A 23,137-nucleotide genomic window follows, 5' to 3' on the forward strand; every position below is an offset into this window, starting at 1 on the left:
TTGTGATTTAGAATGAAGGGTTTGATTGAAATTCGAGATGATGATTGATGAGAAAGTTCAACATTCAACGGGGAATGTGACTTTTCTTCGAACAAAAAGTGGAGGAACAACGCGAAATATCAATTTCATACTGGTTCATCTACATCCTCTTCTCACTTGCATTACAAGCTACAAATATCGCCTAGAAGCTCAACTGTACCGCTAGATAATCAACTCGATACAGTACTTAGGCGGAAAATGACCATCGTACAAGACAGTCCAATACCGGTGACTTGTTTTACAGGATTTCTGGGTGAGTTTCAGCTGAGAAACCATTGTAGAAGGCGAATTATGCTGATAAGTATGATGTATTGTAGGAGCTGTAAGTGACTGCTTAACTGACTGTGCACGAACGACGAGAACACAGATCTAATCATAGCTGCATTCCAAGGGTAAAACATCCACAATACTTTCGCTCATTCAGCAATTACCGAAAGACTACAAAGTCGTATTGCTGAAAAATGAGTATGGCGATGTGGAAGGTGAGTGATTTAGTATTCCTTCACGACGTATGTGCTGAAATTATTTCAGTCGACTCGCTGTTAGCTTCCCAATCGAATATATCAGGTGTATCAGAAATCCTCAATGGGTGTCTGTGCGTTTGGAGATTCTATGATAGTTTCATGGAAGGAGATGAAGCTGATATGAGAGAATTGTTGTAGATGTTGTACGATGGTAGGACTGGTGGAAAATGCTCTCAAAGAAATCAGAGATACTATGAAACCAGATAGGATCATAATTGAATCTAGGTCAGTCCGAATTACTCTTTGCAGCTTGCATAGTTTTCTGGGATATCACTAATATACATCCTCAACTCTTTAGTGGTTCAGCTTTCCCAGCTACTCTCGCTTTACAAATACGGCAACTTGAACCTGAAGGATTCAAATTAGATGGAGTAGTAACGGTAGTTGATTGTTTAAATTTTAAAGGATATGAAGATTCTTCACCATCTGCTAAGGTGAGTTGTGGCTACAAAATATTCTTTTTACAACAGGTAATAATAATTATTTTGTTAAAAAAAAATCAATTAGTTACAAGCGAAATATACCGATTTATTATTATTATCAAAACATCATTTAATTAACGAAAGACAAATGGATGATTTAATAGATTCATTAAATGATTTAAATGATGAAACTCCTAAAATCAAAGTTGGACCTTCAGGTGAAAATCCACCAAAACCAGAACTTATATTTGGGTTAGATACTAAATTATTCGAATTGGTTGAAGGTGAAAAAGCATCTTGGGAAAAAATCGGTTCTAATTCTGATTCTGAATCACAAAAATGGCATGGAGATGAAATTGAAACTAAACAAATTTGGAAAGGTAAAAAAGGAAAATCGAAAGCTCCAATACATCATCATGAGAATGGACAAGAATGTACGAAAAATCACGATAATGAAGTAGAAGATGATAGTGAAGAGACAGAAATAGAACCGATTGATAAAGATTTATTAGATCGGGAGTTGAGTAAATTGTCTTTCGAGGTGTATAGAGGTGAATCATATTATTCCTGCATCACGATCTCGGTCCCTTCCGCATCACATATCACCGATTTATGATGCATCTGCGAGATTGGATTCAAAGCTGACCTGCCATTTCTCTCAGTCAAAGGGATAGTTCGTCTACCATCTTCGTCGCCTCCAAGATACACGACAAATATACTGAATTACGCTTTCGGCCGATACGAGCTCACGCATATACCGAATTTGGACCAAGATGAATCACTGAAGGGAGTCACTCTTAAGTTGACAGTGATGGGTGAACGAGGTGAAGTGGCTAGACGGGCAAGGAGATTAGCTGAAGGATTAGGTGCACGGTCAGAGTAGTCCAGACATGTCACATCATGTATATTGCCACTTCAATGGGCTTTACATACCTTTCAAGGAGATGCCGTCGACTTTGTCATTCTTCGGCTTATAGTAAATTGTTCAACACCTGCTTACGTATCTCGTTCATCCTTTCTCACCGGATATCGAATCTTTGAAAGGATTTTTCACCAATTTGAGAGTCCTCCTTGTAGGCATATGTTTTGTAAGCGGATAACTCACGAGTCGCAACAAGTATTACATGCTGTGCTCTTGTCTGCCCACACTACTCACAAATATTGAACATCATCATCTGTTCAAGCAGGAATTTGGGGATAATCAATTCGAGATGGACATGTCCACTCCCCAGAGTGATTCGATATTTAGTTCTTCCCAGTCACAAAGGCCTACATTGATCAACTTTAGCAGACCATTACCTTATAAATGGAATAGCGATACCGTTACAACTCAAAGTCAAAATGCATTTGAAAAACCTGTAATCACAAGATCATCTAGTTCTCCAATTGAAAGACCTACAATAAAAAGATCATCTACTACACCTATTCAATCAGAATACGATCCTAAACTTGAAATTAAAAAACTGAAAGCAGGTTTATCTTCTTTAACTTGTATATTAGATTCAATTAATAGACCACAATCTGAACGTAGAAATTGTCAACATATTTGGACAAATAATTTATTAAATAATCAAACTACTGAATTGGAAAATACAATTATTGATTTAACTGATATACCTAATAAGTTAACTAAAATAACAAATGAATTATTTGATATATTTAAAACTTCAATTACTGAATTAAGATTAAATGATTTTATGAGAAGTAATGATAATTATAAAAACTTTGAGAAAAGCGAAAACAATGTAAACAAATTGAAAATACCTAAATTTGTTATATCTAATCTTACATTAAATGGAATTGAAACAGAAGAAATAATGGAATTTACTAGAAAATCAGTAGAAAAAAGATGGGAAAATATCATAAAAGATGATAGATATAAAATTTGGGATTTAGAAGAAGAAGAAATTGAAAATCAATTAAAGTTTTCCTGCGATTTTCAGAGTGAGAGAGGGAACAAGACTGGAAATCAGGATCCAATTCGATAAGACTGAAAGATCGTCTTTATTAATTTCTCATCCTTCAGCTTCAATTCACATGATAAGAGCTCTCATCAATGCTGGATATAAATCTGAAACTATTGAGCTTGATAATGTTTGGTCCAGTGCTTCATGATTGTTGTTACACTATGGTACAATATCGTAATTGTCGTAAATGCACTATTGGGATGTATATATGCGCGACTTGTACTTCCCAGTCATTGCTATAATCGGCTAATCGTTGCTGCATTTCATCTACTGCATGGTCATCATTATACATGTCAAGCCATATCTCAAAGCATACAAGCATACCCATGTTATCACTGCCTAACTGCCACATTGATCGTGATGATGTCAAAGAAACGAACCGTGCATCAAGCATATGCATCAAACACAGTCAACTCTCGTCAGCTCGACTGTCTACTATACAGTAGGTTACTCTGAGACCACACTAGGCCTTTCGTTCTTCTTCTCTTCTCCTTGTACCTCAAACATCGGTATTGTTGGACATTAGTTACCATTTCTCGCGCAATCGAAGCCCTCACACATATCTCAAATGCCATCAAGACCGTCCCCTACACAAAGACGAGAAGTAAATCGATTATCCGTCAATATCGGTAAACTTCCTCCAGAGATTGTCCACTACATCATTGAGATCATCAAGGCTAGAAGAGATACATTAACTATCCTCAATCTAATTAGGACTTGTCGAGAGCTGTATCGTTCCTGTGCGCCTTTACTCTACGAGCAGATATATTTGATCTCACGTGAAGATTGCTCAGAGTTATTTTACGGTATGGGTCCAGATTTCAACGGCTCGATAATTCCACAACATACACCTTCTCCAAAGTCCGATAAGACGTCTTTCGCACGAAAATTCAATCTCCTTCAAGCAATCAGAGAGATGACGATATTTGAGATCAACTGTATACCAATGATTGTGCAACTCATAAATGATTGTTGGGGACCAACTTATGACCCAAAAATCGAAATTTTCGGCAATTTGGTCTACTTATGCTTTTGCTCATCAATCATGATGGACTTGGACCTCGAACCACTAGAACGTGGTGAACAACTATGTGATTTGTTGATCTCACAATTCGTCTACACCTTATGCTTCGATATGGGAGGAGAACCCCTTGGCTCGTTCGCTGAGGCGCCTTTTCATGCAGCAATCTCTCTCATCAGCCTTGGAACTCAATTTACACGTGTACGATCTTGAAGACATCAATCTCGAACGCTTCGACATGCGAGTCGTCAAAATTTTCTTCGCCCCCTGGGACACAATCGACGTTCCGGAATTGAAAGAGGATTATGACGAATATCAAGAGATGACTATCACATCCTTCGTACTGCGCCATTTTGTCACTAGTGATCCCGAGTAAGCCATCGAAACGTTGAAAATCGATAACCCAATACTAATCCCGGTTGTTCCGTAGTTATGTGGGATTGAACAAAAAACTGAAAATGATCGAGCTGCACAACGTCATTTATTGTGACAGGACACGAATAGAAAAAGGTCAGACTAAAATTACAGACTGGTTGACAAATCCCAATGTCAACAAACTTTCTACAACTAATTTATTCAAGAGCCCTCCATCAGCGACAGCTTCGGGAGGAAGTATAGATCCTCCACACAACAACGAGAGTCCTGAGTTACGGTTGTCACGATTTCCTTCTTGGATCAGAAATCTCTTTCCAGATGAAGATACTCTTCTCAAGGTCGCGGAGAGCTTGGCATTCTTTCCTTCTAGAGAAGACTACTGTATAGCATGCGGAAGAAATGGATACGAACCTCATTTGGCTGCTAGAAGAAGGGTCAGTGTACAGATACACTTCCTGCGATGCTGTGTTACTAATACTTGAGATTGATGTGTGTAGAATGCTGGATTAATGAGACTTTGACAAAAATGTCGGTGCTCGAAGAAATTGGCGATGCTGAATGTGGCTTATGATGTAAAATCCATGTATCGAGATCATGTCATGTCGTTTCGAGCCGTGTCCCTTCAGATCCATATGCCGAAGTTCCTACTTTGTGTCTTTTATTCTCTTGACTTTCATCGGTCCATCATTACATTTACGAACTTGTAGAAGTACGACCAGGTTCGCCGAGCAGATCTCGTGACATCAGCACTTATCGTAGCCGACGGTTTTTTCCGAAAGTTGTCCAATGTTGCAAGATTGTTATTGTTTTTACGTTCGCTTCAGCTTATGTGTAGTAACCCTCATCCAGCCGCTCCACCCAGTCATTCGTGATTCATGAGTTAATTCGCCAAAATGATCCTTGCCACAAATGTTTTCTTAACTCGTCAACCTATACCCCGTCGAATATGTCGATTACTTCGCCGGCGGAATTTCGGATCTGAAACTAAATCTATTATACAAGAATTGGACGAAAGGGGTTTCATAGCGGCATTGACAAGGTTAGTTGTTATCTCCGACTGTCCAATAAGATATTGTAGCCATATCCTCTCTATCTCCTACTAATGTGATTTCTTAACAACAGTCCGAAATTACATCAACACGTTTCGAAACCCACAACGATTTACGCAGGTGTAGATCCATCTGCATCTTCTTTACATGTTGGTAATCTTTTACCTTTATTAGGATTATTACATTTTCAAGCAAAAGGTCATCAATCAATATGTCTTGTAAGTACACCTAAAACTCTACTTTCTTAAAAATTTAGCAGACTGAATTATTGTAATAGATTGGAGGAGCAACAGGATCAATAGGTGATCCATCAGGTAGATCAACAGAACGTAAATCTTTAACTTCAGAAGAATTAAAAATCAATATAGAAGGTATAAAAAGTCAGATTGATAGATTTTTCAAAAATGGTTCAGAATATCTTGAGAAAAGAGGAATAACAATAATAGATAATGAAAAAGGAAAAGGAAAAGAAAAAGAAAAAGAAGATATTGGTGTAAAAATCGTTGATAATTTTGAATGGACTAAAAATGTTACTTTATTAGATTTTTTAAGAGGACCTGGGAAATTATCAAGAGTTAGTACAATGTTATCAAGAGATAGGTTAGTTGATTTATATTATCTTCTGAAATATGATGAAGTTGTAATATATAAAAATTCTCAAAGCTGATCGCCTGAACATATTTAGTGTCAAAAATCGATTATCCTCTGATTCTGGTATTTCATTTACTGAATTTACTTATCAATTACTTCAAGCTTTTGATTTTTCTCATTTATGGAAAAATTATGGATGTAAAATACAATTAGGAGGTTCAGATCAATGGGGAAATATAATTGCAGGAATAGATTTAATTAAAAGAACTCATTCATCTTCATTAGAAGGTATTTCAGAAAAGGGGGAATCAATTCATGAAATAGAAGAAAAAAATGAAATTGTAGCTTATGGAATTACTATACCATTATTAACAACTAGTACAGGAGAAAAATTTGGTAAATCTGCAGGAAATGCAATTTGGTTAGATGAAAATAAAACTAGTCCTGCAGAATTTTATCAGGTAAGTTTAGATGTTATTTTGAGAAATTGATCAAAAAGGTTTCGGAATTCCGTTTTATGCTTCTAGGAATCACTAATTATCTTTCAACGATGAATAGTTCTTTCTACGTACAACAGATGAAGATGTTTCTAAATATCTTAAATTATTTACTTTTTTATCAATTGAAAAAATTGAAAAAATAATGAAAGAACATGAATTATTAAAATCAGAACGAATACCACAAAATATTTTAGCATCAGAAATTACAGAACTTATACATGGAAGTGAGTTAAAATTATTTCAATTTTAATAATTAATTGTTAAATAATTTATAATTGATTTATTATTTGATTATTCAGAGGAAGGTTTAGAAAATGCATTAAAAATTAAAGAAATTTTATTTCCTTCTACTTCAAATAGTAAACAAGAGAATATAATTAAATCAAAAGAGATTTTAAAATTGTTTAAAAATGATAAAAGATTTTTTAAATTAAATTTTAATGAAATTTCAAAAATTTCCATTTCAAAATTATGTGTTAAATTTAATTTAACAAAATCAAATTCAGAATCAAATAAATTTATTGAAAATGGTAATTTATTTTTAAATAATAAAAAAATTTTAAATTCAAAAGAATTTATTAAAAAAGAAATTTTATTTGATAATAAAATTGCTATTTTAAAAATTGGAAATAAGAAACATTTAATCCTTTATTTAGATTAAAAATTAAATTTTTCATAAAAGTCAAACAGAGAATGAATGAATGGGTTGAAATTATTCAATTTCTGACTAAAGCGCAATGATCTAATAGAGATGACAAAAACTAAATGTGATCATGAAACGATATAAATTATAATGCATTTAAAATATAATACCTTTCATACCCAAAAAAAAACATATGCAAGTAAAATCCGCAGAAAATACAAAATTTCATTCCGACTTTTGCTAAAAATCAACCTCGGATACATCACCCCAATCCCTAAGCCATCCATCCATGACTACTCCAACCTTGTGGTCCTCCACCTGGAGCTCCAAAAGTACCGAAACCATTTTGTATATTCAGATCGGTATTTTGATTTTGATTTTGTCTTTGTGATTGAGATGAATTATTATCTTGTTGTAAAGGATTAATTTGTGGAGGTTGTTGTAGTTGTTGGTGTTGATTATTTTCATTGATTCCTCCTTGAGATGGTCCAGATTGATTTGCGTTAGTAGGATTCGCTCCATCCCAACCAAAACCAAATACTCTCGATAAGAAATCATCTGGAGCTTGAGGTAAAGTAGCTGAACCAACAGTTTGTGTCATACTAGTTGGATTACTTTGTTGTGGGAAATAATTCGATAACATTGATTGTACAGCTGGATCTAAATTTCCTGAAGCTGTTGAACCGAAATTTCTATTAAATCCTTGATTGTTATTTCCATTATTTGTTGTCGTTAATCCCATATCAAATGAAGGGAAAGTACCAAAATTTCCGTTTCCTGTTGGATCAATTGGGAAAGTAAAGGGAGAATTGGGTCCCATTCCCATATCATAATTATTATATCCATTTTGGTTTAAATTGTTTTGATGCTGCTGTGATTGCTGTTGACCTGATCCTAGTTGATTATTTGAGTGTTGAGAATGCGAAGGAGGTTGTAATGTATTGTTTGATGGGGTAGGCGTAGTAGCATTGGTGATTGTAGGTTGAACAGGATTGAAAGGCATAGGATACGCATCAAATACAGGTCTTTCACTCTCCTTTTTGTCTTTGCTCTGAGCTCCGTCAGAACCTTGTGGTGACTGAGAAACGTGTCTTGCCACGTCAGGGGTGCTTGATGAGAAGGACGTATTGGGGGAGTCGGCTTCCAATTGAGCTTGTCTGATTAGCTTCTTGACTGCTCGTTGTAGTCCGCCAGATTCGCTATCATCTAAGTCGTCGTTTTCTTTCCTTTTGCCCAATGAGGAACCTGGAGTTTGTCTTCGATCTTCAACTTCGGCTGCAAACGGACAAACAAGAACAATGAGCTGAAACCTCCACATAATATCACGTGTGATTGAGGTTGAACTCACCCAGAAGAAGATCCATTACCCGAACAGCGGCTCTAGCAGGATGCGATACATCCATTATACCTCTGCAAGCCGATAAAATCAGCAGTAGCTCATCGATAGCTGGCAAGCTGAACTCACCGCATCTGACCCAGAGCTCCTTTTACCTCTAAAATCTTTTCATCCGTATCTCGGGAGTACATTTGACGTCGAGGCGTGCGCTGATTGATAGGTCAGCTTGATCATGATAATGTTCAGGACTGATGGAGCTGTACTCACGAGGAGATCGATAATGACGACTAGCCCAGATACCGATACTGAGAGAAAGATTAAGTGAGCTTTAGCCTTATCCGAGGGTCAATCGATCAGAAAGCTTACCATAGAACAGTGGTAACCTAAGACGGGTAAAGTCACTTCATCAGTAGTTTTTCAATGGTATGGCTGCAAGTGGCTCAACGACTCACCACCACTTTTCCAAGAAAGAAGCAGTCCCATCTGCGTCCGACATCATCCTCAAACTTGCCCTTGCAGCTCTTATACATTGTTCTTTCGAGTAAGCGAATCTAAATACCCAAAATTAGCATCGATTATCATCATTTGGTGATAACTTGGGGTTTGGGCTCACCTCTCATCCTCATATCCTCGCGATAACCAAGGTCTGTGCAATCTCATCATCCTACTATGTATTGCCAAATTCAACATTATCTTCTCATAATACTGAACTAAAGCTTTCGGATCTTGATTAGGCGGTCCTTTAGTACTACTATCCGGTTGAAAGAAAGTAGGTAACTCCATCATCGCTTTTCTTAATTCTCCATCAACTGATAGTATGAAAGAATAAGGTGGATGATGATTATTATTAGCTTGCCAAATTTGTCTTTGAGTGATTTCAGCAAATTTCAGTCGAGCCAATTGGAATGACATTCCAGTACGAACAGAAATCGGTTGAGGTTTGAAAGGTCGATCATCTATTATATCTTCATCCTCAATATTTGCAGGCAAAGCAGTTTTAATTTGATCAGGTTGAATCGAACATGAAAAGTTGTAACTTGGGGCCAATTGCCAATCTAAGAACACTAAATTCCACCATATTCTTCGGCCTACTTCACGCTGAATCAAGGATTCCCATCGACCCGTCCACATAGGTAAGGGTTTTCCGTCGACAGCTTGTTGTTCAGCCCCTAGTCTTGATAATCCCAAACCTTGAGCCATCTGGACATGTATCGTAAGCGCATTCCTAGTCTGTCAAAAGGCGCGATGAAGTACCGACTTACCTTGATAGCTGCACCAAGCAACGCCCAAGCTGCATCCGCTCTATCTCGATTATTCTATGGGGAATGATCCTGGTAAGCTTACCCTGCCTATGTATATGAAAACAGCTAGCTCACCATGAAGACACCTAGTAGAATTATACATTGCAACGCTTCCATTGTATGACTTCCAATAAAGTCAGCTGCCCATAGCGCCTATATTTTCTATGTTAGCGTTCAGTAATCGACTGCTGCGAAGGGACTAAGGATCAGATCATAAGAGCAGCAACTCACACTTCTCGCAGCGTTAAACCACGTATCAGGTAAAGTGTGAGCTTCTTCTTCGGTGAAATGCTTGTTGATCTCCGATTGGTCCATAAATTGAAGACCCAGCTAAAAAGGCATTGTTATGATCAATGGTGGCATGAGCAGATGAGGTCAAGTGGACAATTCGGATACTTACCGTGCAAACAGTCAAGTATAAACCTAAGAACGGCATAGCAATCTCGTGTGTCACTCTTTCAGGTGGTAGACACCATAAGTCATTACATTGGCGCAAGAATGTGGGTACGTGCATGCCTTCGTAAAGTTTGAGTCATTAGCCATCGCAAATGAAAGAAAGTTGAACGGTACTTTAAGGGTTATGAACTTACATCGATGTAACCAGTCTACTTTCTCCAAATACTGTTTGGTCCATTGTTCCGTCAGCTAGATGCTACCATACATCGATGCCTATCACTAGTCAGCTGACTCACGGCTTTGACCAAAACTTCGCCTCTCTGCCTACTAGGCAAAAGCCTTGTCAGGGCAACAATAGCAACATCCGTCTTTCTGTATAACAAGTCGAAGATATCTGTTGGTCCTAGCAATTCGAGCAATTGATCTATTTTCTGCGCTCTTTCTTCCAAGCTCAATCTGCTACCTTCGTATTTTGGTCCATCCGAAGTCACATTACTATGGCCTTCCGTCTCGTTGAGACTTGACATTCTTCTTGTTGGTCCTCCAGCCATACTTTCTATCGGTGGAAGATGAAGGCTACTCATCATAGAGGGACTAAGAGCTCCTGACGTTTGTGGGCCCGCAATTTGTTGAGGAACTATCGATTTAGCTAAATGATAATCGTTATTTGGGGCTGGTCTTGAAACACTAGATAATCTGGATCCAAAATGTGGCATAGAATGACTTCCATCTGCTCTTGATCTACCAAAAGCTAAATGTTCAAGTGTCAGAGCTGCACCTTCCGTATCATCTACCGTTTCTTCTTCGGCTAGTGCTTGTTGAGGTCCACCGCCTGAAGGTACAGGTTTTGAATTTGCCCGTCGAGCTGTGGGTAGAGGTACAGATGATCCACCTTCGCCTTCTCTGAGAATATTGAGGAAGTGATCTAAATCTGTAGGGCGTAATGCACCATTCTTGACTAGTGACGCTTCTAACGCATCTAATCGATGAGCAAGGGCAGCGAGTTCCGAAGTCGTAGCAAAGTTGTTTCTGCCGTCGGTTATTCAGCTCGGGCAACCTTGATCGACGACGAGGGGGACTTACGGAGACGCGACAACAGATTTCTCGGCCTATCGGAAGATCTCCCATCAGCTTCCAGCTTCTTCAATTCAATCTATGTACGTACCATTCCGACTTCATGACATCTAGCTTGGTCATTCCGTAGAATACACGGTCCTAGAAATGCGATATATGGAATTAGCAGATGATGGGAAATATCATTAGAGATCATAAATCTAATGGAGCTGGGGACGGTCAATGTCCAATCGCGACGAGTAACTCACCACAAGGAAATCTGTAGATTGGAGGATATCAAGTTAACATGAAATCATCTCGAGAATCAAACACAACATGAGACTCACTTCTTATCACATTTAATCTTACGTCTTCTACATTCAGAACAACTTTGAACTACTCTCCTTCTTGTTGCATGTGGTTTACGTTCTTTTTTTCCACTACCTTTTTCTCCTCCAACAGGTGATGGAACTGGATTTTCATCTAATTCATCTTCATCTTCCGATAATACAGCAGTTACACTATCAGCTTGATCTCCTGTAGATGGTGTTGCTTGAGAGTTTGATTGTTGATTTTCATCTTTGAAACGTAATAATTGTGGAAACGGAGGTAAATGAGTGACAGAACGAGGTAAGGGTGGATACATTGATGGAGGCGGTCTGGATGAAGGCATCTTGTCGCGACTCGACGAGCCTCAATATTGTAATGATTTACAGTATTGAATTATTGGTTTGGGGTATGAACAAGATATGTATAAAGATGATTATTATAGTCACATATGAAAGTTATTAAATGTAACTCAGAAATGGAGATAGCTCGCAAAAGAGCAAAACATGAAAACATGTACTATGGATGGGATTGATCGGTCAACGCCGACTATCGCCATCTTTACTCGTAACTTAATTGAAATATGTCCGAAATCAGTAATATAATACCGAGATCTCATTGATCATCCCGGAGTGATCGCACTTACGTAATGGGAAATAATCATCGGCTTAGGGCGACAACGATGGTAGATCGAGTGAGTACCTGAACGGTGGAGCACCAAGGATATCTATTCATTACCTGGAAATCATTTGCGAACTATCGATTGATGACATGATAATTAGCTAAGGATGATGCTGGACTAGCGAATGATATGACTATGACATGACCGGTTGGTCCTCGGCCAATGCCTTCTTGGAGTATATAAAGAACCCTATGATGCATGCACTATCTACGCAGATACCGTTCAAACTGCTTCAAAAACGCCATTAATGATCGAATCATAGTGTGCTTTAACTCTGAACCGTGTGCGACTCTGAATCATCACAAACCTCGACTACAATGATCAAGCAAGCTCAAGAATTCAAATTGACTACACTGTCCGAGATATCGCTTCTGAATCTTGAAACTTCAAGTGGTATTGGTGGTGATACAATATCTACTAATTCAAGCGAAACTTCTAATCTCATTATGTACTCTAAATATACTGAGCAAGAGATCTTAGAAAGATTGATGGATTCATTACCTGAAGAAATAAAAGAACAAATTTGGAAAGAAGTATTATCAATTCCATCAAAATCACTTCAATTGAAAATAATGTTAACAAGTAAAAAACATTATAAATTTATAATACCAAAAATTTATAAAAAAGTTAAACTTGATAAATATAATATTAAAAAATACTTTTATGGAATTGAAGGTAAAAAACCACCAAAAAGTTCTTCTAACGGTGAAATAAATTGGCCAATTAGTGGAGCAGGTATAATTCCATTAAATCAAATTGGATTATCATATGAACCTAATATTTTAAAAATTTCATCATTTATTAGAAAATTTACATTATCAAATTTAATTGAAAATTTAATTATAAATGATTTTAAAACTTTTATAATTTTATTAAAACAAATTTCAATAAATGAAATTTATAAATTTAAAATGAATACATGGTATTATAGAGTTTTATTTGATCAAATTGATTCAATAACTTTTGAAAATAATTTTTTTTTAAATTTAAATAAACATTTAAATGAAAATAAATTATTTTTTATTGGAATATTAAATCAAATTTGGAATTTAATTAAAAGTGATTGTATAATTTTAAAATTTCCTTTAAATAAAATTTTAAAAGAAGAAACATATAAAATTTCAATTAATATTTTAGGTTCACCAAATAGTTTTGGACAAGAAAATAGATTATTAGATGAAATTATTATTAATACACCTATTTTAGATGGAATTGATTTAAATACTATAAGTTGTAATAAAGTAAATATTTTTTTAAACGAAAATAATGAATGGATAGGATGTGATGAAAAGAATCATCCAGAATGTTTATCACAAGAAGCTCAATTAAGAAGATTTTTAAAAAGACATTGGTTAATTGGTATAGATAATAACGAGTGAGTACAGTTTTTCCTTCATTATTCATTCATTACTTAATATAAGATTCGTGAAGAAAGCTGTACAGGAGAGTAACCAGCTGATGACCAGATATTGAAAATGTCAGGTATATTGGAATACCGCAAGCAGTTCAAAGTGTGACTATACATAATGTAGCCTCGTATAATAGACGAAGATGTTTAATGGGTAGACTATCGATTCATCCTGAAGATACACAGGGTGAATATCGGATACCTCGCAATGAAGATGAAGAGGGAAGCTTGACATTACCCACTGTGCTGTACAGCGCAATGGAAGGAGACGATGAATTAGCTTGGGAAGTTAATACCAAAGTTCATCTAAAAGGTATAGAAGGAAAGAGTGCATAACCATATGAAACAATATGATGGAGATCCTGACGATGTATAGGGAAGTAAATTAGTCGAAGTTTGTGACGAGGAAATATCAGAACTTTACGGTATTCTTGAAATCGGATTTATAAGATTATTCAGAATCTTCATGGGATTTCTACAATCCATACCCCAGCGCTAAAGCCTGTTGTTCATAATCAATGAACGTATGAATAAAGTTTATACTTTCACTGTAATAAAGGCAAGAAGTCACTTCAAGTGGCACATGTCTCAAACTTATAGCAAAGTCCATTCATTATTCAATCTAGAGTGACCATTGATTTTCTGCTAGCTTATCTTACAGGGATATGCCAAATGTCGATACATTTGGCGTTCCATGTAGAGAGGATATCGAGATAGGTCAAAAATCCAAAGACAAGCATTGTAGATTTCCTTAAAAGCGAAGATGCACTATTGTTGATACTGATTTTGCCTATTTGATCACCTTTACTTGGTCTTGATTAGGATCTTTCTGATATCTTAGTGCTTTCGGAATACAGACATCTATTTTATTCTTTGCTTGTCGAATCTAAGCGGGAAATAGAATGAAAATGATGGAAACTTCCCCATTAACTTCACAGATAGATATTAAAGACTTAGAGATACCTCATACTTTGGAAAACACGTTAGAACCAATATCGGCTGTTCATCCTCAAATATTAGATATACTTAAAAGATCAGATCCTACATTACTATTAAGGATTTCTAAAGGGTTTTACTATGATTTAATACCTCAATTATATCGTCGATTAAATTTAAATCAGTATAATATACAAGGAATCTTAAAAGGTGTTAATTATTATAGAAAGAAAAAAGCTTTGAAATATGTTAGAGAATTAAGTATAATGGATATTCAAGCTTTAGATGGATTATTGAAAATAATAGATGATTTATATGATTTTCAACCTCAAGCAGAATTTGAAGAATCTAATCAACCTACATTAATATTTCCAAATCTTGATAAACTTTTTATTTCATTTAAATTACTTAAATCAATTAATAATTTAACTTTATATTTATCAAATCAAAATATGAATTTAATTAATAATCTTAATTCTACTTCTATAATAAATGAAAATGAAATTGAAATTGAAAAAAAATTATCAAAATATTCTAAAATTTTCAATAAATTAATTAAAACTAAATTAATTGAATTAGAAATTAATAATAAAGAAATTAAAAATGATGAATATTGGTCATTTGATATAACAATTTTAACACTTTTTGAAAAGATTAAAAATTTAAATTCAAATGCAAATACAAATACAAAATTTAATTTAAAAATCAATTTATCAAATGAATTACCTTTATCAAAAGGATATATTCCACATAATTTAATATTAAATTCAAATATTCATTTCTTTTTATCTGAAAATAATTTTAAAACTGAAGAATTAGCTAAATTAATAAGAGATCATTATGATGTTTATCTTTCAAGTAATTTTCATCCTGAAATTTTATATTTTGTAAAAGATCCAAAAAGTATAAAAGCAGAATTCACAAAAATGTTACAATTGCTTATACGTGTTGGGGATGAATTGTTATTAGATGAAATGAATGGTGGGATTCTACGCAAGGAAGAATAGATGGAAAATAGATCAGTACTAGGTTAGATTAGATAAAGTAAGTGCTATGGTGGTGTAAATGGGTAACTTATTCAAAATGCAATTGACATGCCTTTGGCGATCATTATCTACCCTTTTACGGTTCATCCCCTTTCCTTCTTCGTCAATGTACTTCATACCTATAGCATGACATCGCCAATGACTCAAGACTGATATCATTTAAATCTCTGAGTGATAAGCTGATATACAGTCCTACCTCGTTCCATTTTGGCCGTGCCTTCCTCGCTTCTTCTAGCTATACTTAGCACCACTTCGTTACTCAACTCATAGCTAATACTCACTAACGACCCAAGGTAGACTGATATGCTGAACAATTACAAGCTGGATGGATTGCCAAGGCCATCGTCTTCCAAGAGATCTCGGTCAACTTGCGATTCCTGGGATGATCCCAAAGTAGTTGGTAAATTATCTTTGGTCTGTAAATCAGGAAATAGTACGTTTCGTTACTTCTTTGTTTTACTCAATCTCATTTGGAACATGGTTGGAAATAACGCTTAATCATTGATTAAACTCAAGGAGATTTAATAATCACTCTAGATACAGTATTCTGGATAGGAAGGGCGATTAATTGGTAATTAGTCATACCTGTACTAAAAGTTTTTGCGAAACAACTCACGATTCCGATTAGTGATTTAGTTATCATTCATCCTGAAATTTCTCAAAGGCATCTCAGGCTCTATGCGTAGGTATCCGCCCAGCAAAACAGAAGGGAAATTCTACCAAGTAACGTCAGGCGTGATTCCCATGGGGCTGATTGTCGACTCCTTCTCAGGGTACGAACTACAACAAATCTCTCCATTGCTGTACTTCATGATACGTCGACTAACGGATATATCATCAACCGCGACCAGTGTGGATCGAACAGGTTTACTGTTGGGGGTAAGGAAATCAGCACGAGATCTAGGGTATTAAGAGACGGAGATGTATTGAAATTACCTGGATATCAAGGGGGTCAGCTATTGCGTTACATAATTCTAAGAACCAAGCCAAGCTGACTTGTAAACGCTGTATTTATCCCCAGTGTTTACTTATCATCAACATCCTCAAGCTATGAATATCACACAAACTACACAAGACCAATCTAAATCATTATCATTATTCTACAATTCTAATCCGAATTCAACCGTTTCTATCAATCCATGGATTATACATAATTATCCATTAGGTAATGGATCATGGGGAATCGTGAATATTGGTTCTCATGAAAAAAATCATACTGTACAAGTAGCAATTAAAACTATTAAAAGATTTCAATATGATCAAGACAATTTAAAACAAATTAAATTTGAAATAAAAGTTTCAAAATCTTTGAATCATCCTAATCTTATGAAATTATTAGATTGGATTATAGATTGTCAAACAGTTTCCCCTGATCAAGGTAAAATACATTTGATAATGGAATTAATTATCGGAGGAGATTTATTTAGTTATTTAGAAAATAATGGTTTTTTACGTGAAGATGAAATTAGATGGATAAGTTGGCAAATTATTGATGGATTGAAATATATTCATAAAAAAGGTATTGTACATCGAGGTAAATTCAAACAATAAATCTGTCCCATTTACCCAAAAAAGTTCCCAGTACTGAATTGGTTTCGAACAAATTTTGTAGATATAAAACCTGAAAATATATTATTACATACTTCATGCGCATATCCTCGAATCCTTTTAGCAGATTTTGGATGTTCATCAAGTAAAAGTTCGATTTTCTCTGAACTCGACGAAGGTAATTCTCATTTGAGAACTATTGATAGACAAGGAACAAGAGAATATTTCTCATATGATATTTTGAAAGCCATGAGGGCTGAAGAATGTTTCGTAAGAAAGGTATATACTGGAACGAAGAAGGAAGTAGGTGAAATATGGTGGAGGGAAGAAATGGGGATGGATGTGTGGGCTATGGGTGGTGAGTCATACTCTTCACAACAGAGGGTCTTTATATTCAATCGAAGATCGATTGGAAGGAAAAGGAAATCATAGCTAATTAATTCAAAATTCAAGTCACTTTGTATTTCGCAGCTACCCATCAACCCCCATTCTACAGTGGTAAGAATTACCAAAAATCACCTCAAGAAGTTCTGTCCTTTGTCACCCAACCAGCCATAAGTCCTCAATGTTCTGGATGGATGATTGACGATGATATCGAGATGGGAGACAGTCTCTCCTTAGGGACTAATCGAGAAGCAAGTACAGAAACATCCGATCCGTTTGCAGATTTCCCTTCTCCCCCGAGGGAATCTTTGTTTGGCATTTCCGATTCTCTGGCAACCGAGAATATCACTGATGATGTCCACAATCGATTCGAAGGGCTTTACATGCGGTCCATTACACCCATCACTAACGGAACGGCAAGGAAGGATAATATAAATAACCGATCTGGAACTATCAAGCCAACTAGTCAATATAACCGAGATGATACAATGATCCCTCGAGAGAGGGACGAGACAATCAAATCTTCAGCCAAACAACAACACTTATCTAGCGCAAAAGATGAGGTATCAGGCAGGAATGGGGAGCTTGATTCTATGATTATAGAGATCGAACAATTCAAGGTGAATAGGTCTGTGGCAATCCGTGATGAGTAAATAAGAATTCAAAATTGATTATCGTTGTTCCTAGAAATTAAAGCCTGACAAATGGCCAGAGGGGGAGATCTGGTCGAGATGGTCAAAAGAAGGTGAAATTTTCGATTTCAACAATTAATGTATTATATTCGATTAATTCATACTTTCTTGCTAATTTGTCCCGAGACCGGTAGGGAAAGCTTTCATAAATAAGTCATTCAATATTGATCCGCAAACACGGGTACAATCCATCAATGCACATGGTTATAAGTGGTTTACCGATAATGAGAAAGAAATTCAAGGGATTTATGAAAAGGTGATAGTCAAAGGGGAAGTGATAAGGTGGTTATTGTGATGTCGATGGAACTCTGGTAGAGCAGAAAAAGAAGAGGAGATTTGATGTACATCGTATCCGAACATGAAGGCAGCCAACATATAAGATATGGGGCAGACGCTCTTCTTTCATTTCGTTACAAATAGGTACCGTCTCAACAAAGCGAACATCGCTTCTGTATATAGAAATTCAGATCATAAAGGTTAATTCACAGGAATTACATTTCTAACTGAACAAAAAACATGAAACAATAACTATTCGAAATCAACGGTATAAAATAGGACTAAAAAGATAATAACACCGCTCTCTACCTTATCACACTGAAGCTTGACTGCTATGGCGCGGAACTACCAAATCCAGAGCGTATTGTTATGGTATGAATGTGGTCTTTCCTTCAGAAATGTTTCGCCTCGAGTTCTCTAATCTCTTCCAATTCAGATTTCAGATCGCACAGTGTTAGCGTGAAGCAGTGAGCACGATGATCGAGTATCTGAATCTGAATCTGACTCTGATCCCATTTGCTCAAAATTTCGGTGCCATCGAGCAAACTTCTAATCGTTTCTGTAGCATAAACCTTTGTTACCTCGGTGTCGCGTTTCCTGACGGCATCGAGTAGCTCATTGGCTTTATTGACGTGATCGACTTGACCAGTTTTCTTGCATTCATTCCCCCAGTGCGTATAGAAATTACTAGATTTTATATTACTGGCTTTTGTTGAGGCTGACAAGCGAAGCTTTCTGACTTGAATATCCGAGAAATAACTTTTACAACGATGACCAATAAAGAAAATCTCTTGGTAGTCAGAGCCTCTCTGAGAAATCAAATAATCGATAGCTGAGACGGAATACTTCAATATCTCAATCTTGGGATTTGCCCTGCTTCTGTTACTGTTACTGCAGGCTTGCAAAAGGTGATCTATCTCTCTTTGTCGCTGTAACTCTAAGCGGTCCGTAAAAATACTTGCCTGAGTTGGATTGTCTTTCTTCAAAAACTCCTCCATCATAGTATCAAAAGCTGTGGTTTCGTTATTGAAACGAACAATGTGGGAATTCAATTGTCTTTCAGCATCATTCAACGTAATCATTGAGTTAAATTCAGATTCAACTTCACTGTAATCTGATACTTTCGCCTTTGAGCTTTTTGTATAATTCTCCTCTATAAAACCTTCTAATGCAGTTCGGATATTCTGCCAAGCTTCCTTTGGACCATGAATAACCTCTCTGTTCTGTATCTTCTCAATCAGACCCCTGATACTAGTTCTGAGATTCAAGCTTGCAATGGTGCTAGTAGCATTAGACTTCAATACGTCCAATTTGCGTTGGCCCCATAAACGCCTTTGTGCTTCTTCAGTGATAGCCATGGGGTCTGTCAACGGCCTTCGAGGCACATACGAACAACCAAGCATACCAGTATGGGGGTTTATGCATTCACGAAGTTCCATACCATTTGAGGAACGGGCAGACCCGTTGATGACATGGGTCAATTGTGTCGATGAGGTAGGATCGGGTGGGTTATGAGAAGAATCCATGTCCACAATGTTTATTTAGTAATTGTCAGGATTCTACTGCAATGTATAGTGGTTGAAATGAGGTTGAGATTAAGATAAGGAAAAGTTAAAATTTAAAGTCCAATATGCTAGTCTTTATAAACCTTCTTCGCAGAGTGGCAAACACTACGACGAACGGTGGAATGCCTTCATATGACGCAAAAATGCTAAATAACATGCTACCTTTTTTCCTTACTCCACCTACTGAGGTATAGCTTCTCTTCGCTTGAGATATCAAAGGATCAAGGAAGGTCTTATACCTACTGAAAGATAACAAAGCAAGAATCACCTTTGTTTTCAGTCTATGGCTGTTTTGTTGTGACTGCAAGAGGTCAAAGGACAAGTAAATGACCTCGAAGGCGAAGACACTCTACAAGTCAGAAACAGACATCTCCTTTGTTCTTGCCCCACCTCTCTTGTGCTTGTTGTTCTTCTGATCAATGACGTCAAGAAGAAGCAAAGGTAGAAGGATTATGTCCTGTTTGAGCTGAAAGCCCGCTTTCATCTTCAAGATTCGTCACCATTATATCAAAGGGTCGCGCAAGATTTGAAAGATTCTAGGATCCAGGCCCAAGATCCATTTGCTGAAGCCACACCAGACTCGACTTTCAAATTCACCACAATTGCCCTGTCTTTCCGTGATAGAATGGAAAATACCCCAACTCGGCTCACCGCTTGGGATCATTCCAGGCCAATCTATACGTATCGCCCTCTGTATACAGTGTTATTTAGATGCCTAGACCTAATAATACCTGTCCGTACTTAACGCGGTGTGGCCCAGTAAAGTTTCGCACGACTTTCAACTGGAGTGGCGGTTGGGTCCGTGCTGAATTTTCTGAAAAGACATGAAGTCAGAGTGCTTTGACACGTAATGATGCTTTAGTATTTGCGAAGCGCTAACATCAACCTTTGGGCGATACAGGTAAAATCTAGTGAAACTCAAGCATACACCCATCTCCAAAAACAAGGTCGAATCTTTCTTAGTACCAATACAGGATTAGTGAGAGATCTTATCTAGGATGATGTACATATGCTATCTCACAAAGAGAACGTTTGCACTACGAATGCCAGTCCATTATTCCACAGATACATATAGGAAAGCTTTTACCGCTAAAGTATGATTTAAGTACAATACTTATCGTTCAACGGGTTCCATCGATCTTTAGGTGCCTGAATTAAGTTTCTGTTGTCCGATTTCTCATACAAAGTACTTATCTCGAAATGTGTGGATGCGTTCCAAGCTTAGCCTCACATCGTGCAAACGTCCTTCGAATAACCATCTGTCATTAAGGCTTCCCACATTACCTCTATTCCAGCCCGAAATTTCACCTATCAGACGGCTTGCCATCTGCTTATCATAACTTTCTATTAAATCCCTGTCTCCTTTTGCAATAGCATTAATCAGTTTCTCGGGGTCAGCTGAAGGATCAACGCTGCTAGGATGATCCCAATGATCGTTGGATTGATCATCTTGACTCGCCCTTCTCGAGTCCAGCCATTTCCGATAGACTGTATCCTGCTGTACTTTGGTGCCTGCTGTCCGAGCTTTCTGATATAGATCAGCAAGCTCAACACGAGTGAAGAAATCCCGACACTGATGTCCAATCACCAAGATCTCTGGATAGAGAGAGCCTTTCTCGGTGATCAAGTAATCGATTGAAGAACGGGAACGATTGATTGCTCCTTCCACCAACTTAGTATTTTGTGTTTCAACTTGACTTTGGCATATATCACTAAATCTAATCATCTGTGATCTTCGCTCACCATCCAGTAGGTGTTCATCGGGCTTTTCCGGGTTCTTGCAAAAGATACTTGCATCGGTTGGATTGATCTGTTGTAGATATATGGACTTCATCCTGTTGAAAGCTTCTCGTGGATCACGGTTTTTAATTATACTTTCCAATAGATATTTTTCATCTTCGGTCAATGAAAGTAAGTTATGTTTAACTATTTGTAAATCATCCTCACTAGCTGTTGAACTTTTCGTATAATTGGAATCTTTAAAGCCTTCTAAAGTAATTCTAGTTTTTCGCCAAGCTTCTGATTGATTATATTCAGTTCTATCTATATTATTAATGATAGATTGGATAGTATCTTTAAAACCTCTGAAAGCAGTTTGCATATCCAAAAATCTAGCAGAAGCTTGAGCTCGTTTGGTCATGGATTCCAAAGACTTAATTGCTTCTTCCCTCACGACACGACTTTTAGCCAGAAGGGTAATGTAGTCGTTGGGATCTTCCCGCCAATCGATGTAAGTTTCGACAAGATGACTATATAATTCCGGATACGCTTTTTGGAACCGAGACAACATTTCAGGATCTGATTGTTGATAATGAAGCTCATCGAGCGTGAAACCGGATGGCAAAGTTCGCGTGAATGGTACATTCGATGAATCCATGTTCACTATGTTTATCTAAAAATCTGATAATGAAGAAAAACTAAGATGATTGATATTTAATTGAATGAGACTGCGTAAAATTGTTCCGTTAAATTTATACAGATTCAAAGCCCAAAATCCCAGTCTTTATATGTCTTCTCAACAGAGTGGCAAAAACCAAACGGTGGGATGAGCTTTCACAGCATTTGAACAGGTCAATAAGATTTATGACATATTACCTATTTCCCCTTACTCCACTCTACCGAGCTCTAGCTTCTCGTGACGTGTGATACCAAAGGATGAACGAAGGCCGTAGTAACATTCATCGTCAAGACACGCAGATGACCTCTGTTCTTACCCCACTTTCCATGAGCTAGTTCTTTCTCTCACCCAATAAAGAAAGCTGATAACATCATCCTATTTGCGTGAAAGGCGGGCTTCTTACAATGAAATTCACTGTGATCGAAGTCTCATGCGTGGTTCATCTGATTCTAGGCCTTCAAGACCGGTCGAGAAAAGGGCTAGGCCAGGCCTTTAGCGAGCCCATCGAATGGAAGGAAGATCTGTCAATGGATCGACAAATGGTACGCTATATTGTATGTATCGCAAAGCTTGGCACGTTTATGAATGGCGACAGTGGCAAAATCATGCAGAAGTGTGCGACACAGACAACAGTAAGTATTTGTGCATAGTAATATGT

The 23,137-nt window shown here is 36.9% G+C and overlaps 10 protein-coding genes across 10 annotated transcripts; 8 read left to right on the forward strand and 2 right to left on the reverse strand.

The window, feature by feature from the left end:
* Positions 1-237: 237 nt before the first annotated feature.
* Positions 238-1,868, forward strand: I206_102151 (uncharacterized protein; the record flags this gene model as incomplete). Its single annotated transcript, XM_070202514.1, has 7 exons — positions 238-292; positions 477-521; positions 571-634; positions 702-788; positions 862-997; positions 1,071-1,536; positions 1,648-1,868. The coding sequence occupies 7 exons, from the start codon at positions 238-240 to the stop codon at positions 1,866-1,868; spliced, it is 1,074 nt and encodes a 357-aa protein (XP_070058615.1).
* Positions 1,869-2,196: 328 nt separating this feature from the next.
* Positions 2,197-2,973, forward strand: I206_102152 (uncharacterized protein; the record flags this gene model as incomplete). The annotated part of the gene is made up of 1 exon (XM_019158453.1): positions 2,197-2,973. One exon carries the CDS (start codon positions 2,197-2,199, stop codon positions 2,971-2,973), a length of 777 nt encoding a protein of 258 aa, XP_019008199.1.
* Positions 2,974-3,520: 547 nt separating this feature from the next.
* On the forward strand, positions 3,521-4,186 carry I206_102153 (uncharacterized protein; the record flags this gene model as incomplete). Its single annotated transcript, XM_019158452.1, has 1 exon — positions 3,521-4,186. One exon carries the CDS (start codon positions 3,521-3,523, stop codon positions 4,184-4,186), a length of 666 nt encoding a protein of 221 aa, XP_019008198.1.
* Positions 4,187-4,211: 25 nt separating this feature from the next.
* I206_102154 (uncharacterized protein) lies at positions 4,212-4,869 on the forward strand (the record flags this gene model as incomplete). Its single annotated transcript, XM_019158451.1, has 3 exons — positions 4,212-4,345; positions 4,404-4,782; positions 4,846-4,869. 3 exons carry the CDS (start codon positions 4,212-4,214, stop codon positions 4,867-4,869), a joined length of 537 nt encoding a protein of 178 aa, XP_019008197.1.
* Positions 4,870-5,241: 372 nt separating this feature from the next.
* I206_102155 (tyrosine-tRNA ligase) lies at positions 5,242-7,149 on the forward strand (the record flags this gene model as incomplete). Its single annotated transcript, XM_019158450.1, has 6 exons — positions 5,242-5,387; positions 5,471-5,615; positions 5,675-5,997; positions 6,083-6,449; positions 6,547-6,712; positions 6,788-7,149. 6 exons carry the CDS (start codon positions 5,242-5,244, stop codon positions 7,147-7,149), a joined length of 1,509 nt encoding a protein of 502 aa, XP_019008196.1.
* Positions 7,150-7,405: 256 nt separating this feature from the next.
* I206_102156 (uncharacterized protein) lies at positions 7,406-11,890 on the reverse strand (the record flags this gene model as incomplete). Its single annotated transcript, XM_070202515.1, has 17 exons — positions 7,406-8,406; positions 8,480-8,541; positions 8,597-8,676; positions 8,735-8,772; positions 8,834-8,850; positions 8,920-9,018; positions 9,081-9,667; positions 9,730-9,783; positions 9,844-9,921; positions 10,000-10,098; positions 10,169-10,284; positions 10,359-10,389; positions 10,461-11,193; positions 11,248-11,273; positions 11,330-11,379; positions 11,487-11,497; positions 11,565-11,890. 17 exons carry the CDS (start codon positions 11,888-11,890, stop codon positions 7,406-7,408), a joined length of 3,408 nt encoding a protein of 1,135 aa, XP_070058616.1.
* Positions 11,891-12,543: 653 nt separating this feature from the next.
* Positions 12,544-13,970, forward strand: I206_102157 (uncharacterized protein; the record flags this gene model as incomplete). The annotated part of the gene is made up of 2 exons (XM_019158448.1): positions 12,544-13,601; positions 13,709-13,970. The coding sequence occupies 2 exons, from the start codon at positions 12,544-12,546 to the stop codon at positions 13,968-13,970; spliced, it is 1,320 nt and encodes a 439-aa protein (XP_019008194.1).
* A 572-nt stretch (positions 13,971-14,542) lies between these two features.
* Positions 14,543-15,577, forward strand: I206_102158 (uncharacterized protein; the record flags this gene model as incomplete). The annotated part of the gene is made up of 1 exon (XM_019158447.1): positions 14,543-15,577. One exon carries the CDS (start codon positions 14,543-14,545, stop codon positions 15,575-15,577), a length of 1,035 nt encoding a protein of 344 aa, XP_019008193.1.
* A 342-nt stretch (positions 15,578-15,919) lies between these two features.
* On the forward strand, positions 15,920-18,319 carry I206_102159 (uncharacterized protein; the record flags this gene model as incomplete). Its single annotated transcript, XM_019158446.2, has 8 exons — positions 15,920-16,049; positions 16,133-16,187; positions 16,245-16,298; positions 16,389-16,567; positions 16,638-17,150; positions 17,229-17,522; positions 17,618-18,168; positions 18,236-18,319. The coding sequence occupies 8 exons, from the start codon at positions 15,920-15,922 to the stop codon at positions 18,317-18,319; spliced, it is 1,860 nt and encodes a 619-aa protein (XP_019008192.2).
* Positions 18,320-21,258: 2,939 nt separating this feature from the next.
* I206_102160 (uncharacterized protein) lies at positions 21,259-22,458 on the reverse strand (the record flags this gene model as incomplete). Its single annotated transcript, XM_019158444.1, has 1 exon — positions 21,259-22,458. The coding sequence occupies one exon, from the start codon at positions 22,456-22,458 to the stop codon at positions 21,259-21,261; it is 1,200 nt and encodes a 399-aa protein (XP_019008190.1).
* Positions 22,459-23,137: the final 679 nt, after the last annotated feature.

The sequence above is a fragment of the Kwoniella pini genome, chromosome 2, assembly GCF_000512605.2.
Source record: "Kwoniella pini CBS 10737 chromosome 2, complete sequence".
In the NCBI taxonomy this organism is placed as follows: Eukaryota; Fungi; Basidiomycota; class Tremellomycetes; order Tremellales; family Cryptococcaceae; genus Kwoniella; species Kwoniella pini.